This window comes from Aulonocara sp. 'chitande type north' Nkhata Bay, linkage group LG3 (assembly GCF_057382095.1).
Source record: "Aulonocara sp. 'chitande type north' Nkhata Bay isolate Kocher_YH1m ecotype deep benthic linkage group LG3, A_spYH_male_GT1.1, whole genome shotgun sequence".
In the NCBI taxonomy this organism is placed as follows: domain Eukaryota; kingdom Metazoa; phylum Chordata; class Actinopteri; order Cichliformes; family Cichlidae; genus Aulonocara; species Aulonocara sp. 'chitande type north' Nkhata Bay.
Window position 1 is genome coordinate 9,440,510 of NC_141346.1, and position 18,832 is coordinate 9,459,341.

General features: G+C 43.1%; 2 protein-coding genes across 2 annotated transcripts; one reads left to right on the plus strand and one right to left on the minus strand.

Annotated features, from left to right (window-relative positions):
* Nucleotides 1-10,942: 10,942 nt before the first annotated feature.
* Nucleotides 10,943-12,813, minus strand: LOC147333841 (uncharacterized). Its single transcript, XM_086270403.1, has one exon. The coding sequence runs from the start codon at nucleotides 12,569-12,571 to the stop codon at nucleotides 10,943-10,945; it is 1,629 nt and encodes a 542-aa protein (XP_086126529.1). The 5' UTR covers nucleotides 12,572-12,813.
* A 3,467-nt stretch (nucleotides 12,814-16,280) lies between these two features.
* Nucleotides 16,281-18,124, plus strand: LOC147333842 (nuclear factor 7, ovary-like). Its single transcript, XM_086270483.1, has 2 exons — nucleotides 16,281-16,370; nucleotides 16,472-18,124. The coding sequence occupies exon 2, from the start codon at nucleotides 16,489-16,491 to the stop codon at nucleotides 17,878-17,880; it is 1,392 nt and encodes a 463-aa protein (XP_086126609.1). The 5' UTR covers nucleotides 16,281-16,370; nucleotides 16,472-16,488; the 3' UTR covers nucleotides 17,881-18,124.
* The last annotated feature ends 708 nt before the right edge of the window (nucleotides 18,125-18,832 follow it).

Genomic DNA, 18,832 nt, shown 5'->3' on the forward strand with positions numbered 1-18,832 from the left:
CAATTTAACATTACAATCCAGTTTTACAAGGTCCATCTCTTGTTGCCCTTGAGGCCCTCTGTCCCCCTTTAACGGGTGGACCATATGTGGGATGACCTCTGTGTTTGCACAGTTCAGATGCAAGAAAAACTATGATTACAACAACAACAGTAGTTACAGATGACACTCCCATCACTCTCCAGTTCGACTATAGCAGAGTTGTCAGAGAACTTCTGTAGGTGGCAGTGTGGGGAGTTGATGGAGAAGTCTGCAGTGTAGAGGGTGAAGAGGAACGGTGTCCGCACAGTTCCCTGTGGCTGCAGACCAGCCCATCAGCCCTGTGTCCTCATACAAAGTGGGCATCCTATGAGGTAGTCCAGTATCCACTGGGACATGGGACACTGGGCGCAGATGAAGAACCAACCTCTCGAGGGTCTTTATCAGATGTGATGTCAGGGCTATTGGCCTGTAGCTGCTGAGGTCCTTGGGATGGGAGGTCTTTGGTACTGGTACCAGTAGCAGTAGCCCAGATCAGCTAAAACTAAGAAAATCGACTTGAACCTTAAGTTATGATTCTTTTCCCCATGCCTAGCCATCATAGCCAAGCTTAGGGTTTCCCCACCTACCAAATCCCACTTTAACCCCTAACTGTAGTAATTTTTACTGTGTAGATGTGAAGGTAAACCCACATTCTACAATATAGGCAACAGAAAATAGAGCTAATTTTAAAATATGTCTTCTTCTGATCATGTTCTATGAAACTGAAGCTGTGTACATTCATTGGAGTGTAAATTTAGACTGAAACAAAGTTTATATTCCCATGAACTCACTGTATTATATTAACATACCATGAGGGTCATTTGGCTTTGTACAAGAATTGCTGGTAGAATTGTCCTGCAAGCTACTTTCTTATTTTAAGTAAATTTTGGAGTCTGGACTTTTTGATATTTGCTTGATCAAAGAATTTCAATATGTAAAAGATTTTTTTTAATATCTGCAATTCTACTTAAGCACAGAATGTCTGTACTTTTACCACCTTTGCCTATAAGAGATGTGTGCTCACAAGGTGGAGCTTGTTCCTATTTAAACAGCAAAACCCTTTATCCCTTCATCTTACATTAATAATAAATTTAAAAAACAGAAACAGCTGTGTGATCTGCAGTGTTGGGTAAGTTACTTTAAAATAGTAACTTAGTTACATTACTAGTTACTTCTCTCAAAAGTAACTCAGTTACTTCAAGTTACTCGTTACTTTCAAAGTAACTAGTTACTAGGGAAAGTAACTTTGGTTTTACTCAGAATTCTCTTGTTAATGTGTTGCTTCCATAACTTTGCCAGTCTTCTAGCTTGCTTACTTGCCACAAGTGCACTGTGCCACCTACCAATAGAAAGGAAAAGATAATGTGCATATTTCCACGAGAGAAATCCCACACCTGGACCGTCATTGACTACTGCCATGATTCTAGCCTACGTCACAGTGTCATGTGCGCCTTTTACATCCAACACAAAAACTGCAGTCGTGGTGCTTTCGATTGTACTCAGAACTCGGAAATTCTGCCTTCTGAATAGGAAGATGTAGGCAACACCAGACTGCAGACGAGCTGCATACAGGGCTGGACTGGGACAAATAAATCGTCCCGGGCATTTTGACTAGAGACCGGCCCATCATTATAGGAAAAATCATCTTTGAATGAAAACAAACGCTGTTGTGACAGTGATGTACACTGTTTTGATGGTATATATGCATCAATCTATCAATCGTTTGTTGTAAGATTCAGATAATAATTTATTAAAAGCTAGACATTTTAAATGAGAATAAGAAAGAAAAGTATTTCTTTGTGCCCCCCTTTCCCTGTTAATGCCCTACATGGCCCCCTGGCAACACTTTGCTAGATCCGCACCTGCACAGTTACCAGCTGTCAGCTACCTGAAAAAGGATCCTGGGGTTATTTGTCTCTCAGAAACAGTTCATAACTTCCCTTCAACTCATTCATGTCACCTAAAAGGTTAAACCTGTTTCTCCATCACAGCTCTGATGATTCAGTAAGGACATCTCCTGGTTTCATCTTCATGTTTCCCTCTCACCAGATAACCAAACCAACATCATGACCAGCAGCTTTTTTGCAGCTGTGGCTCCAGCAAACATCAGCTGATACTAGAAATTAATATTAAATAAATTCTAACAGCTGATCAAGCTTAAACGTGCTGCTGTTATTTAGCGCGACATCCGCTGGTTTCCTCTTTCGGCGCAAAGTGAGCGATAAACAAACAAGAGAGCCGATCAGCTGATCACTGATCAGTTTTCATGATTGAAGTAGAAACGGGAAAGGGAGGGGGGAGAGGATGAGAGAAGAAGAGGCAGCTGTGCAGCAAAGACACAGAATAACTCCAGCTTTGTGCCTTTTTCATTGTAGCTGAATTACAGGACAAACTGTTCCTTTTCACCTCAATAAGAAACGCGTAATATTTTCTCTGAATACCAGACGGGACGGTTGGCAACTCTAATAACTTATGAACAAAATAAAGTTCAACATCATTAACTTCATAGCACCCACCCAGCTGTATAGAAACTCCGTCATGCTAGCTAGTACGCAGTACGGAAAAAGTCAGAATAAAGAAAATAAACTCCACCTAAACTTGGTTCATATCTGACCCAGATAGACTGCAGGTCATAACTTCTTACCTGAAGTTCAGTTCACACTTGGACCGGCGGCCGCCTCGGGTCTCTTTTCCTTCTGCGTCCCCTTTCTCCAGCCCGAGAACGTGTTGCTTTCTCTCATCCACCTGCTGGCCTCCACCACTTGATAATGTTACTGAATCTGTGGAAGCTCTGCGATAGCCACCACACGAAGTAACGAGTAACGACTAGGGATGGGTATCGTTTAGGTTTTATCCGATACCGGTGCCAAACCGGTACTTTTGAAACGGTGCCGGTGCTTAAACGGTGCTCAAACCGGTGCTTAAAGAATGGAGAACACAAAATTGGTCCAAAAACCTCCCATGTTCAGCTGTTTTTTTGTAAGAAGATAACAATGTTAGCCTTTTCTGCAGCTATGGGGCATATATGGTATCACTCTTGGCTGGAAGCAGTGCTTAAACAATGGAAAAAACACCAACTTTGTCCAAAAACCTCTCATGTTTAGTGGTCTTCCACTTTTTCTTTGGTCATTTTAGCCTTTTTGGCCAGGGTGAAGGGAGTATCTGCCATCAAACAAGAAGACAGCCGCATGTAGCTATGATGATGTTTGCTAGTTCACCTTACATGCATTAATGTAATAACGTGGTTAGCCTACTCAACGTAAATTACACACGAACAACATTAAGCTGCTCACGCAGAGAAGAACGGCTGCTGCTGCTGCCATCATCATCCGTCATCATTTCTGTTACACTGGCAGGGCTAGGGGCCAGGACTCTCCTCTTCGGGTTTTTGGGGGATATTGCTCCGGGTGCGATAACAGGCAACCCACCCGCAGTAAATGTGCTCGGTGCCAAGCTATCAAATACGGCACATTTCTCGGCTTTTTAAAAAAAAAAAAAAAACTCTATGAGTCGCCAGGTGTTTCATCGGATTTGAGGTGTTACCTCCTTTGACAGTATCACAGTATCAGCTTAAAGCACTTGTTGCAGGCTGCTGAGTTTGCATATTTTGCTGTGAAGTACAGCCAGACTTTCGACTGCTTCGCCTTGGGCATTTTTAATCTGTAGCTCTGCTCTAAAAGAACGTACGTACCTGGACCCGCCTACTATCCTCGGAAACATAAAATGATTGGCTAGAATCTAAAGTGTATCACAGCTCAGGAAAAAAAATCACCGAAATAAAGCACCGAAATGTGCGCTGCTTTTCGGTCTGGTTACTACCGTTTATGTCAGAACCGGTGCCATCAGGGCACCGGACACCGGTACCCATCCCTAGTAACGACCCTATCTAAATCCCAGTAACGACTAACGCGTTCCTGATTTTGGCATAATAACTAGTTACCGTGCTCGTTACCACAATAATAACGTAGTTACTGTAACGCGTTACTTAATAATGCGTTAGTCCCAACACTGGTGATCTGTACATTACAGCTGTCTTTCAAACTGCTCCCAGACTATCTATAAATTAGTTTTCGTAACCTCTTTGAATTATCATGTTTATACCTCTGCATGATTTAGAGTCACCAGTTAATCTAACAAAAATGTCTTTTCAAACTGAACAAAGAAATCCTTCCTTTGAAAAGAAAGTCCCCAAATCTTCTTCCAGTAAGGCAACAGCGCAATCCACCAAACCACCCTGATCTCAGCCCAAATACTTTTTTTTCTGGTGTCCTACAACAAGGGAGGCTACACTAGTACTGCCAGCTAGGGCTGAAATATATCAAATGGAGCACATTTGAATTAAAAAAGCTACTCTGTACTAGTTTTAGGTCTTGGCCGTTGGCTGAACACTGAGCCCCTTCGCCTACAGGAAGTTGATGCAGTAGATGAGTGGACCAAGTAAATAACTGACTGAACTTGAAGACCAACACAAAGACTGTACAACAACAAAGGAGATGAGCGGACTTTCCCAAGGAATCTGAGGTTCTTCAATATGTCCAGCTTAAAGATTGAGAGTTAATATCAATTAATGTACTGTGCTTTGGTCTGCTGGCTGAGCAGCATCACAGCTGGAGACAGTAACAGACTGAATAAAGCATTCAGGAAAGCTGGCTTTGTGACTGGCTGCTAACTGGACACTCGAAGCAGCACTCCACCCTTAAGAGACATGCTCCATCTGATCTGATCTTTGTGGTGAAGGATTCATACAGCAGCAGGAGGATGAGACCAAAAAACACCTCAAAGCTCTGAAGAACTATCTGAAGACTAAGGTTTCAGGGTACGCTGAGAAGACCCAAATGCAGGACTCATAAACCCAAAGGGATAAACTAAAAGAGGCAGCTGTATTGTGCTGTACAATTCAAACACCAAATACAAGGGGAAAAAACTAGAAACAAGGAAATAAATCTGGGAAACAGTGAAGCTAAGACTTGAACCGAGAACTAGGAGTAACATGCAGCACAGAGGAAACACATAGTAATATGGGACAACATGACAGAGGTTTTAAATACACAAAGGATAACGAGGGGATGGGAAACAGGAGGGAACACAGCTCGAATTAATAAAGTACAATGAGACAGGAAGGAAGCAAAACTGAACACACTGAACACAGGACTTGGAACTGTCACAATAAAACAGGAAACATGAGACAAACACTAATATGTGGACTTGACGACACGGAGACATGACTGACTGGGGGAGACAGAGGGAACATGGATCAAAGAAACAGAAGTAACTAAACAAGAAATGTAAAGCACAGGAAAGGCACAGAGACAGAAACCTAGAGACTTGTAACAAGAAAAATAAAATAAGCAAAAACCAATAAAGAGAACCAAAACCACGAAAAACAAAAAAATCTAATAATATAAAATTAAACTACAATTTACACACACTGGGTCACAGACCCACTACCATGATATAAGGAGTGCTGACTGCCCTCCATGGTCACCTGACCTCAACCCCACTGAAAATTTGTGAAGAACTCTGTGGCACTTGTGGGTATTTTCACTGATTCAAGTGTTCATTCAAACTAGAGATCCAGTGAGCCACCTAGTGAGGAACTGGGTATAAAAATTTTGTAATTCACAAACAATGAATACCACACTTTTGCTAATGCCCTTGAATTAAAGGCAAAGGTAAGGCAAGGCAAATTTATTTGTATAGCACAATTCAACAACAAGGTGATTCAAAGTGCTTTACAGAGACATTAGAAACAAAAACAAATAAAAAGCATGATTTAAAATTGATTAAAACAAGCAAAAAAACTAACTAACTAATTAACAAACCAACAAACAAACAAAACAGTATATAAAATCAAAACAGATAAAATCAGAACAGTAGATAAAATCAGTAGTTAATGTAAGTTTTGAAATTTAAGCTTAAAAGTTTGTGATAGGTTTGTAGCTTGAACCCATCCGCTGGAACGTTGAAGACAATATAATTACACAGCAAAGCAAGACACGAGTAGGCAAAGTTCTTCATGTTTCTCGTGCACGGGAGAGAACAGGACAAACGCCGTTCCTTCACTTGACCGCAGTTGCTCTCTCCGTTCTCCCGTACCACTGTTCTTTTATTGAGGTTACATGAATATGCATAGGTTCATTAACATATGACGTCCACATACAAACAAAGAGTACCTTGCCTGTGTGTGTGTATGTGTGTGTGTGTGTGTGTGTGTGTATGTGTATGTGTGTGTGTGTGTGTGTGTGTGTGTATTTGTATGTGTGTGTGTGTGTGTGTGTGTGTGTGTGTGGTGTGATTTGTGTGAGGTCAAGATGTGACCCTGTGAAGACTCCCCAAAGCTGGTGCCAGGAGTCTAGCGGGTCCATCTAAACAAAAGGCTCTTATACTTAAAGAGATATATGTGTGTTTGCTATACCATATATATCAATAAGGAGAAGAAAGGATCTCTCCCATGTTCCCAGGCTGTGGGTGTGCATTCTAGTATGGAATACACACCAAGCCTTTGTAGCCTGTTAAAGTTCACACAGCCTACCACTACACAATTGATTATATACCTCTAAGCATGTGTGGTTAAATATTTCTAAGCATAAATGACAATCAACAATACAAAATCTAACAGTGTGGATTTGGTGCTTTATTCAAATGCAGCTGAGAACAGGTGAGTCTTCAACCTGGATTTAAATAAACTGAGTGTTTCAGCTGATCTGAGGCTTTCTGGGAGTTTGTTCCAGATATAAGGAGCATAAAAGCTGAATGCAGCTTCTCCGTGTCTGGTTCTGACTCTGGGAACTGATAAAAGACCGGATCCAGACTACCTGAGGGATCTGGAAGGTTCATACTGGGTCAGGAGGTCACTGATGTATTTTGGTCCTAAACCATTCAGAGCTTTATAGACCAGCATCAGAACTTTAAAGTCTATCCTCTGACGGAAGGGCAGCCAGTGTAAAGACCTCAGAGCTGGACTGATGTGGTCCACTTTTTTGGTCCTAGTGAGGACTCGAGCAGCAGAGTTCTGAATGAGCTGTAGTTGTCTGACTGATTTTTTAGGTAGACCTGTAAAGATGCTGTTACAGTAATCAAGCCTACTAAAGATGAATGCATGGACTTGTTTTTCCAGGTCCTGTTGAGACATCAGATCTTTTATCCTTGAAATATTCTTGAGTTGATAATAAGCTGACTTTGTTATTGTCTGTTACGCCCCAGTCTAGGGGTGTGTGAAAATTGTGGCACAACCAGTCATTAATTTCCTCAATGCATTTACCAAGAGCCTGTACAGGGCCTTGGTCTCATGGTGACATTGTGATATATATTTGTGTGTCATCTGCATAGCTGTGGTAGTTTATTTTGTTGTTCTTTATAATCTGTGCCAGTGGGAGCATGTAAATGTTAAACAGCAGGGGTCCCAAGATGGAACCTTGGGGAACTCCACATGTGATACTTGTCTGCTCAGATGTGAAGTTACCTATTGATACAAAGTATTTCCTGTTTTCTAAGTATGTCTTGAACCAGTTTAGTACAGTTCCTGAAAGACCTGTCCAGTTCTCCAGTCGTTTGAGTAATATGTTGTGGTCAACTGTATCAAATGCTGCACTGAGATCCAGTAAAACGAAGACTGACATTTTTCCACTGTCTGTATTCAGACATATGTGCGGAAGTGCTTCAGGAAGGTGAACGCGCGCAAAGCTACTGGTCCGGACGGGATTCCCGGCCGCATCCTCAAGTCATGCGCGGCTCAGCTGGCTGGAGTGTTCACACACATCTTCAACCTTTCCCTCTCTCTGTCTGTAGTCCCAGCCTGCTTCAAAATGGCCACCATCGTCCCTGTACCCAAATCCTCCACCATCTCCTCATTGAACGACTGGCGACCTGTAGCCCTGACCCCCATCGTGAGCAAATGCTTCGAGAAGCTGGTCAGGGACTTCATCCGCTCTGCACTACCCGACTCACTGGACCCTCTACAGTTCGCATACCGCCACAACAGGTCCACTGATGATGCCATAGCCCTGACACTACATACTGCCCTGTCACACCTGGAGAAGAGAGACACGTATGTGAGAATGCTGTTTGTAGATTACAGCTCAGCATTCAATACCATCGTTCCCTTGAAGCTGGACAGGAAACTGCAGGATCTAGGACTGAGCAGCTCCCTCTGCAGCTGGATCCTTAGCTTCCTGTCTGACAGACGCCAAGTGGTCAGACTGGGCAGCATCACCTCATCCCCCATCACACTGAACACTGGTGCTCCACAGGGGTGTGTACTGAGCCCTCTCCTGTACTCACTCTACACCTACGACTGCACGGCCACTAACAACTCCAACATCATTGTGAAGTTTGCGGACGACACTACAGTGGTGGGTCTTATCACCAATGGTGATGAGACGGCTTACAGGGAGGAGGTCAGCGCCCTGACCCACTGGTGTCAAGACAACCATCTCACCCTCAATGTCGCAAAGACAAAGGAGTTGATAGTGGACTTCCGGAGGTGCAGAGAAGTACACACCCCCATCACCATCAACGGCGCTGCTGTGGAGAGAGTGAGCAGCTTCCGGTTCCTTGGAGTACATCTGGCTGAGGATCTTACGTGGTCAGTACACATAAACTAAACAGTGAAGAAGGCGCAGCAGCGCCTCTTCTTTCTCAGGAGACTGAAAAGATTCGGCATGAGCCCCCGCATCCTCAGGACCTTCTATCACTGTGCCATTGAGAGCATCCTCACTGGATGCATCACCACCTGGTATGGCAACAGCACCGCCAACAACTGCAAAGCTCTCCAGCGAGTAGTGCGGTGCTCTGAACGGATAATTGGAGGTGAGCTTCCCTCCCTCCAAGACATCTACAGGAAGCGCTGCCTGAGGAAAGCGGGGAGGATCATCAAGGACTCCAGTCACCCCAGCCATAAACTGTTCAGACTGCTTCCATCAGGAAGGAGGTTCTGCAGCATCCGGTCCCGTACCAGCAGACTGAGAGACAGCTTCTTCCATCAGGCCATCAGACTGCTGAACACGTCATAGACACCTCAGCTTCACTACTGGAACTTCAACATTATGCACTACACACTGTACAGTAATGCCGCTGTTTTGCACATATTCAACTCTGTATATTTTTATATATTTTATTTTATTATTTTTTTACTATTTAATTTGTAAAAATGTGTATACACACACACACACACACACACACACACACACACACACACACGTAGAAAAACATTTAGTATACACATCCAGAAATGCATACACTATTATATATTGTACATATATTTATTAGTTTCAGGTTGGCCATTCTTGTATTTTGCTCATTTGTGTTGTTGTGTTTTTCACATCTCTGTTGCTTGTGGGGCTCGCACACAAGAATTTCACTCGCATGTGCTGTGCCAGTGTGCCTGCACATGTGATGTGACAATAAAAGTGATTTGATTTGATTTGATATGTCATTAAACACTTTGGTCAGAGCGGTTTCAGTGCTGTGGTTCTGTCTAAAACCTGACTGGTAGGCATCATAGCAGTTATTCTGTTTTAAGAAGTAACTGAGCTGTTGAGAAACTGCTTTTTCAATGATCTCACTTAAAAATGGGAGATTTGAGATCGGCCTGTAGTTGTTCATTTGTGTCTTGTCAAGATTGTCCTTTTTCAGTATAGGTTTTATTACAGCAGTTTTTAGTGATTCTGGAAACACACCTGATAATAAAAAAAAAGTTGACGATCTGTAACAGGTCTGACTCTAAAGTCTTTGAGACCTTTTTGAAAAAACTTGTTGGCAGGACATCTAAAAAGCAGGAGGAGGAGTTCAGTTTACCTAAGATGTCCTCCAGGTCTTTGCTGTTAATCGGGTGAAACTGTTTCATGGTGTTTAAACAGTTTTTTGGTGGACACAGTACATATCCTGAATCTGCTGTTTATGTACCAATTGCTTGTCAAATTTTTTGGATTTTTTCTGTGAAGAATTTGGCAAAGTCATTGCAGGCCATGGTCGAATGAAGTTCAGCTGCCACTGACACAGGAGGGTTTGTTAGCCTGTCTACTGTAGAAAATAAGACCCGAGCATTATGGCAGTTTTTAGTGATGATGGCCTCTGTTACATGCTGAGTCAGCCCAACGTTGCCCAGAGTGTTACTCAGGTCTTTAGTCCCTTTGTCCTGAGGGTTGTCCACATGGATGTTAAAATCCCCAACAATAATTACACAGTCAAAATCAACACAGATCACAGACAGCAGTTCACTGAGGTCATTAAAAAAGTCTGTGCAGTATTTGGGAGGCCTGTAAACATTAAGAAACACAACTTTGGATGGGGCCTTCAGCTGTAAAGCCACATATTCAAAAGACTGAAAACTTCCAGGAGATAGCTGCTTACATTGAAATGATTCTTTAAATAAGACAGCAACCGCTCCTCCTCTCCTGCTCACCCTGGCCTCACTGATAAAACTGTAGTTAGGAGGGGTCGTCTCGATGAGAACAGCTCCACTGTTACTTTGGTCCAACCAAGTTTCAGTTAAAAACATAAAATCAAGGCTGTGCTCAGTGATTAAATCATTAATTAAAAATGTTTTCCCAGCTAGAGATCTAACGTTTAATAAAGCCAACTTAAGTGTTTTAGAGGCATTACTTGTCCCCTCGTGTTTGGGAGCAGTCTGTGACACACAAGGTATGTTTACTATGTTTAAAGATCTTTTAGAGTGCAGCCCTCTGTGTTTTGACCAGGCCACATGTCTCCTTCTGTCACCTAAAAGTACAGAGATTTTAAAACCTTCTTGTAAACAGGGTCCCAGCTTCTCCTGGGCAAAGTCACCACTGCCATAATCCTCGCAGATGAATATCCAACTGTGACAAACATTGTTCTGCATACAGGGTCAAACGATGTGTCCAAACAACAGTCGGCAGTTATCAACAGACAGTTATCAGTGGTATGGCAGTGGTGACTTCACACATCACACATCAGACTGCGGAGACAGAGCATGAAGGTGGTAAAGAGGAACTACGGGGGGTGAGGCTGGGCAATGTGACTTCGATTGCTCTGTTGAGGGTGGGGCTCGATGGCGAACCTTTGGCCGCTCTGGTGGGGGATTTATGGGGGACAAAAAGGGATTGGGCCGGGGGGTAGATCTGAGCCCAGCATTGACCATCATCTCCTCAGTGAATTTCAGGTGTGGGGAGGAGGGAGAAAGGGAGGGGGAGGAGGGTGATGGCCTGTCAGGGGTTTGGGGGACTGGGGAAGATCGTGGTCCCTGGTCCTGGTCGTTGGTGTTGTTGAGAGAGTTGGAGGCAAATAGGGACCCCTCTTCTTGCCTCAGATGTCTCTCCTTTCTGAGGCTCTTCCCAGGTGGGGGCAAATGGAGCTCCTCCTCAAGGTTTCTGCTGGGCTTTGTCTGTTCTTGGAGTACTGTTTGTTCCTCTTTATGAGATAACTCCTCATTTATCTCAGCCTTGGCACCAAGCACAGATGGATGACGTATGGAATAAAACAAGTTGGAGGTGAACAGTTTCACCCCTGACTTGTTAAAATTAAATCCATTTGCTTTAAACAGATGCCTGCGTTCCCAAAAAATATTAAAGCTGTTGATAAAATGCACCGAGTGGTCAGTACATATATAAGCATATATACATATACATATATAATGTATAAGCCATTTATTCAGTGTAAACAACCTGCTGAATCTCTCGTCTCCTCCTCTGACCGGCGGTACAGGTCCACTGATGAATACAGCTGCATTCAGAGAGTTTACAGTATTTAATAATCCAGTAAAGTCCCGTTTCAGAACCTCCGACTGTTGTTTGGACACATCGTTTGACCCTGTATGCAGAACAATGTTTGTCACAGTTGGATATTCATCTGCAATTTGAAGAATTCTCTCCTTCAGGTTGTTGACCATATCGTTAGGAAAGCAGAGGACTTTAGTGTTCTTACCGCACATCCTTTGTACATCCTTTACAGCAGGGTCACCCACAATCAGAGTTTCAGGCCTAGCCTTTAGCTTTCCCTGTGGTCTTTTACTTTTCAACAGATTTTCAGACCTTACTTCGCTGCTTTTAGATGGATGGTTGTCAGATATAGATCCAGGGTCCTTTGATAGTGGAGCAAATCTGTTGTGCAGTTTCACATTCAGTTGTTTTGAAGGTTTGTTGTTAACCTTCCTATTCACGGTTGTCCAGTCCTGTTTCCTCTCGTATACAGGGGTAGAAGAGCTTCTCTGTCTCGTAGGAAGTGAAGGCCAGTTGGTTTCAGAGATTTCAGCTCGCTGTGCTCTGCCCGTGATACGTCCTCCCCCTTCCAGGAGACATGATTTATGTCTTGGTTTTGCACCAAGACAGTCCAAGGGGGGATTATCGCTTGAGGATTTATAATAATGCACAGAGTCTACTTTCTTGGTCATGTTATCTGTGCTCCTTAGCTGTGTACTAGCTTGCTCATCGCCATTGTTTTGAATCAAAGGCAAGGTTGTTTCATTTCCACACAGTCCATTTACCTCCACGTTTACTTCTAAGCGATGAATTTTTGTCTCCAGTACTGCAATCTTCTGCAGGAGGCTGTGGTAGTCATCTGTGGAGAGGGAAGGCATCTTGTTGCTAGTTAGCCTAGCGGTTAGCACCTTTCCAGGCTATTGAGGCTGTTCGGTGCCCAGATGCTGTAATCAGGCTTCAGCTGTGTCTAGGCCACAGACACACGGAGCGCTGAGGATAAGGTAACTATAAAAATGTTGCTGTTTCTGTTAAGAACACTTTAGTCCTAATGATCTATAAGTGTCCAGAAGCTATCGCAGGTAAGCTCATACGGAAAAAAGGGAAAAAAATCAGCATAAAAATCAATAAAAGAAGAAAAGCATTTAAGGAGCAAAGAGATGAAGCGTCCACACTCGCAAAAGGGAGGAGCCAAGCCTGGTAGGTAGTGTTTGATCTTAAAGCCACTGAAAAATATTGAACATTCACCAGGATATTTTGGTGTGTATGCACTGAAACACACCCTGTGTGGTATTTAGAATTGGCATTTATCAGGTTCATAAACGCTGGTTTATGAGCATGATGCGGTAAGCTGAGCACAGCTTCAACCTGCTGTTTGTTGAAAAATAGTAACGCAACCACACCACATTTTTTTGTGATTAACGGTAATGGAGTTGTAATAATAGGAATAGTAATTAGTTAGATTACTCGTCACTGGAAAAAGTAACACCGTTACTTGTAAAGCCATTATTCCCATTACTTAGTACAAGGCAACGAAATGTAGTGTGCAAGATATAAATATGAAAACTACAGAAATATCAGGTGGTTCTTCCTCAGAGTCCTCAGGAAGAGGTGCACTTTCTTGACCAGCTTGGAGCAGTTGGTCGTCCAGATGAGATCCTCGGTGATGTGGACTCTCAGGAACTTGAAGCTGCTCACACGATCCACAGCCGTCCCTTTGATGTAGATGGGTGGATGTGGGTCAGCATTCTTCCTGTAGTCCACGATGAGCTCCTGGGTCTTCTCTGTGTTGAGTAGCAGGTTGTTTGTGTCGCACCACTCAGCCAGACGATCCACCTCCTCCCTGTAGGCGGCCTCATTGTTGTCATTGATGAGGCCAATTACCATGGTGTCATCTGCAAACTTAATGATGGTGTTGGAACCATCGGCAGGTCTGGGCTCATCACACAGTTTTGTGGTACACAGGTGTTCATTGTGATGTATATATACATACACATGTGTATTAGGGGTGGAGCTGAGCCCGAATACGGTATTTGGAAAGGCATGAATATCGCGTTTTTTACCAATACTTATTTCGAACAAATACTTGTTCCCAAATACAAAAATATTTGTATTCGGGGACAAGAAAAACTTTTAAATCAAAATGCTGGGTTTCCTTATGAGACCATAGTGCATGCCGGGAGAGTGAGTAAGTGATGTGTAAAAAGTGAGTGACACAGGCTGCTCCACACAGTAACAGAGAAGGCTCGGCTGAGCTATAAAAAACTGAACTGCATTACTATTTTTGTTGAATAGACAACACCCGGCCATGGACCGGTACCGGTCTGTGAGTCGTTTGGTACTGGGCCACGAGTGTTGAGGTTCGGATGTGAAATTTGCGGTTTTCAGGGGTTTTATTTCTTTTTATTGTTAATATTTATTGTTTTTATCGTTATCATATATTCAATGATGTTCCTTGTTACATGTTCATTGCTGGATTTATGCAAAAACATCAACTAATATTGCATATTCATAATTATTATAATGGGTATAATTGAAGAATACTTACACTATAACATTAATTAGAAGTGTAATGCAAAAAACTTAATTTTGAATTTTACTCGAATACAAATACAAATAATTTTCCCCCTCAACAAATACAAATACAGATACAAATACCAGCTGCTTTGCACTCTAATGCATCTCTAATATATATTCTATCCCTTTGAAGAGGTGAGGCTTCATAAATGCTAAAGGGGTAAGTGTTATTTCTCAGTTGCAGTGAATAGATAGGAGAAAATAAACTGTAGGAAAGTAAACAGAAGAAAGAAGAAGATAAATAACAATTTAACATAAACCAGTGACACACTCCAGGGCCTGATCACATCTGGCAAGGCCTCCTTGGATGAGGGTGTCTAGTGATAATGGCCGAAACACCCTATAGAGCCAAGATCCACTACTGATGATGCATCCCAAATCTTAATATGATAATCTAGATCAGATCTTTAATCCCCCCAAAAAAGGCAGATTAGCTTGGGTGAAAGACCGAAAGTTGTGGCCCACTACAATCTGTGCTGATGGTAAGGTTTCTGGGCTGCCTTTGCTCATAACAGCCAAGATTCTCACCATTAAAAGCAATGCATTGTCAAGGAAAGCCTGGAAAGACTGCTAGCAGGAGGGAATAGACCCTAATGGGGCTGGTGTGGTTTAGCGCCTGATACCAGCAGGACATAGCGCTTTTTAGAGTACTTGGGTACACCCAATATTGCTACAGAAATCTCAAAAGAGAAGATACCCCTAGGGTCTGTGAGAGCAGGGGTGGAAGAAGAACCTTTCCGGACGGATTTAATGGCAACGAACCACGGAACAGCACCAACGATGAATAGATCAACCACCACTGCAAATAATGGACCATCAATGACGGTAGAAAAGAAGCTGCAGAACTGCATTTGTGGCTGGTCAAAACTAACAACTGACATGGGTCTTAAAATCCACGAAGGAAGGAAGAAGTGCCTCAGCGAGAAAGGGGCCTCGCATTGACACATACTTTTTGAGAAGTAAGTCAAATCAGTCGATTGAAGATCAGAGGCAGGTGAATCCCCACAGTCCTCAGGGTATCAGCACCCCAATCAAAGTGTCAAACAGACTCCCCCATAGTCTCCAGACTAGAACTCAGTCAAACCCAGCCATAGCAGTTCCCAGTCTAGAGCTTAGCCAGCCACACCCAATATTAGATTCTAGCCCAGGGCCCAGCCATTTAAAATTAGCCCCTAGCTTGGAGTTTAACCACCAACAGCTAGCAACACATTTATGTACAGATTTATTTGTTTTGTGGACTTGGAGAAGGCATCCTACGGAGTGTCCTCTGGCGCCACCGGGCCCTCTGACCACCACCAGTAGAACCAGTAGTACAACACGCCCTCATGCCTGAATGACTACCGGCGAGTTGCACTGACCTCAGTGGTTATGAAGGTGTTCAAGAGGCTGTTGAAGAATATCATCTTCTCCACCATTGCAAACACAACAGATTGGCTCCAGTTTGCTTACCATCCCAACAGAACCACAGAGGATGCCATTGCCCATGTCCTGCACACCACCTTAAGTCACATGGACAAGAAATAGGGTAACTATGTGAGATTGGTGTTTGTTGATTACACTTCAGCGTTCAACACAATAGTGCCCGGCAGACTGTTCACAAAGCTGAAGTATCTAGGACTCAACAGTCACCTGTGTGCATGGGTGTTGGACTTCCTCACTGGCAGAACTCAGGTGATGCAACAGCTTTGTAAAAGGAAGGTGAATGAAACTCCGCCCCTTATGTCACTCACCTAAGAGAAACGAGAAAACAGGTTGTTCAACTTCCTGGGTAAGGAAGGAAGGAAGGTAAAATGAAGGTGAATGAAGCTCCGCCCCTTATGTCACTCACCTAAGAGAAATGAGAAAACAGGTTGTTCAACTTCCTGGGTAAGGAAGGAAGGAAGGTAAAATGAAGGTGAATGAAGCCCCGCCCCTTATGTCACTCACCTTACGAGAAATGAGAAAACAGGTTGTTCAACTTCCTGGGTAAAGAGAAACACACACACAATCAGACTGAGTTCAGAGCAAACTAGCAACTTCCACTGAGTGAGACCAGCTACAGGAGAGAAAAGTGGAAAACTCCAACACTGCTGCTTCAAGCTGCTGACGCTCCACACACTGAATGTGAGTTTGAGCAAAAACACAATTTAAAGGAAGTTACAGTGAAGGTGGTAGAGGAGGGAGGGGATCCAGGACTGACTGTACTTCCTGTCTGCTGTTTTCAGCTTCACTCACAGACTCAATGGCTTCCAGATCAGAGGAGGATCTCTGCTGTCCGGTCTGTCAGCAGGTCTTCAGAGATCCTGTTATTCTGTCATGTAGCCACAGCTTCTGTAAAGACTGTCTGAATAGATGGTGGAGAGAGAGACCAACACAACACTGTCCAATTTGTAAGAGAAGATCTTCAAGGGAAGAACCACCTTTAAACCGAGCTTTAAAGAACTTGTGTGAGTCGTTCTTACAGGAGAGAGATCAGAGAGCTTCAGAGGCTCTCTGCAGTCTGCACTCTGAGAAACTCAGACTCTTCTGTCTGGACCATCAGCAGCCAGTGTGTCTCGTCTGCAGAGACTCAGAAAAACACACCAAGCACAGATTCAGACCCATTGCTGAAGCTGCACAACAACACAAAAAGGAATTTCAGGAAACTCTGGAGCCCTTAAAGAAGAAGTTAAAGGTTTGTGAAGAAGTTCAAGTGAAGTTTGATCAAACAGCAGAACACATTAAGGTCCAGGCCCGACACACAGAGAGGCAGATTAAGGAGCAGTTTAAGAAGCTTCAGCAGTTTCTAGCAGAGGAAGAGGAGGCCAGGCTGGCTGCACTGAGGGAGGAAGAGGAGCAGAAGAGTGGGATGATGAAGGAGAAGATGGAGGCTCTGAGCAGAGAGATAGCAGCTCTTTCAGACGCAGTCAGAACCACAGAGGAGGAGCTGAGAGCTGAAGACGTCTCATTCCTGCACAACTACAAGGCTGCAGTGGAAAGAGTCCAGCGCTGCCCCCTGCTGGATGATCCACAGCTGCCCTCAGGAGCTCTGATAGACCAGGCCAAACACCTGGGCAACCTGACCTTCAACATCTGGAACAACATGAAGGACATGGTCTCCTACACTTCTCTCATTCTGGACCCAAACACTGCTCATCCAGAACTCATCCTGTCTGAAGATCTGACCAGTGTGAGAGGAGGAGAAAAGCAGCAGCTTCCTGATAATCCAGAGAGGTTTGATGGATTTATCTGCTCTGTCCTGGGCTCTGAGGGCTTTAACTCAGGGACTCACAGCTGGGATGTCGAAGTTGGAGATGGTACATGGTGGGCACTGGGTGTGTTGGCAGAGTCTGTGCAGAGAATGGGAAGCATACGGTCTGCATTATGGAGAATACGGTTCTATGAAAGTAAATACTCAGCATGCTCACCATCAGCTCCTCTCACTCCTCTCTCAGTCCAGAAGAAGCTCCAGAGGATCAGAGTGAATCTGGACTGGAACAGAGGAAAGCTGTCGTTCTCTGATCCTGATACTAACACACACATACACACCTTCACACACACTTTCACTCACAGGATGTTTCCATATATCAGCACTGATGGTAAACTGAAGGTGTTGCCATTGAAGGTGTCAGTGTCAGTGCAGCAGATGAGTTGAGGATGATGATGTTTCTAATGTTGTTTCCTGTCAGTGAGTTGAAGCTGTTAAACTGCAGCTGTCCTCCTGCTGCCTCGTTGTTCCAAAGCTCTTTGTTTCTCTTTTAGTTTCACTCTTTCTTTCTGTTTCTGCTGTCCACCTTTTCACATGGAAAATCATTTCACTGTTTCTCACTGAATGACTCCCCAAACTAGATTTGAAATTCTATCAAGTTTCTAATCATTCCAAGTGATTCATGTTTCTATTTGATGTGTAAATGGAGATGATTTCGTTTGCTGGGATATGGACTGACATGTATTGAATGGGAGGAGCAGTTTGTTGTTTTTTTCTTGTCTGTTTATGACAAAAAATATATATATTGTCAAAAGATTTATACCACAATAGAGTTTCTTAAATCTCACAGCCTGAAAAATACCACACATGCCACAATGAAAAAGCTCAAAATGTCTGAACAGTAAATACTAAAGTAAAACCATTAAACCCACTCTGGAACTTAATTTAAAGGTTATTTAACAGAAATTAAAATAAATATATAAAAATTTAAGTTTCTAATCCTGACAGAATTTTCTCATAACGATCAGATAATGTAGAGCAGATGGAGCAGAGATGGGATGAATCTATAAGATTGATTTTTATTGTTTTTTATTTATATTCTTCAATTTGTATTAAAAAGGCACAGACTGCTGAGTTTTTGATGACATAAAAAAAACACACAGCTAAATACTGAATCAATGACTTCGAAGCTTAATATGGAGTTAGAGGTTGTAGATAACTGTGTGATGAATAATAAACACATGTTAAACATTTCTAAAACAAATGTCTCATTCAGACAGATTCCAAAGACAGTAACCAAATTTGGCCACAAGATGGTAGCAGCTGATGTGAGATCCTTTCTGGTAGGGGTGCCTAATCCCAGTCCTCGACAGCTAACGTCCTGCAGCTTTTAGATGCA

Excerpts from the sequence above, each read along its gene's own strand:
- LOC147333841 (XM_086270403.1), bottom strand. The coding sequence starts at position 12,571 with ATGCCTTCCCTCTCCACAGATGACTACCACAGCCTCCTGCAGAAGATT.
- LOC147333842 (XM_086270483.1), top strand. The coding sequence starts at position 16,489 with ATGGCTTCCAGATCAGAGGAGGATCTCTGCTGTCCGGTCTGTCAGCAG.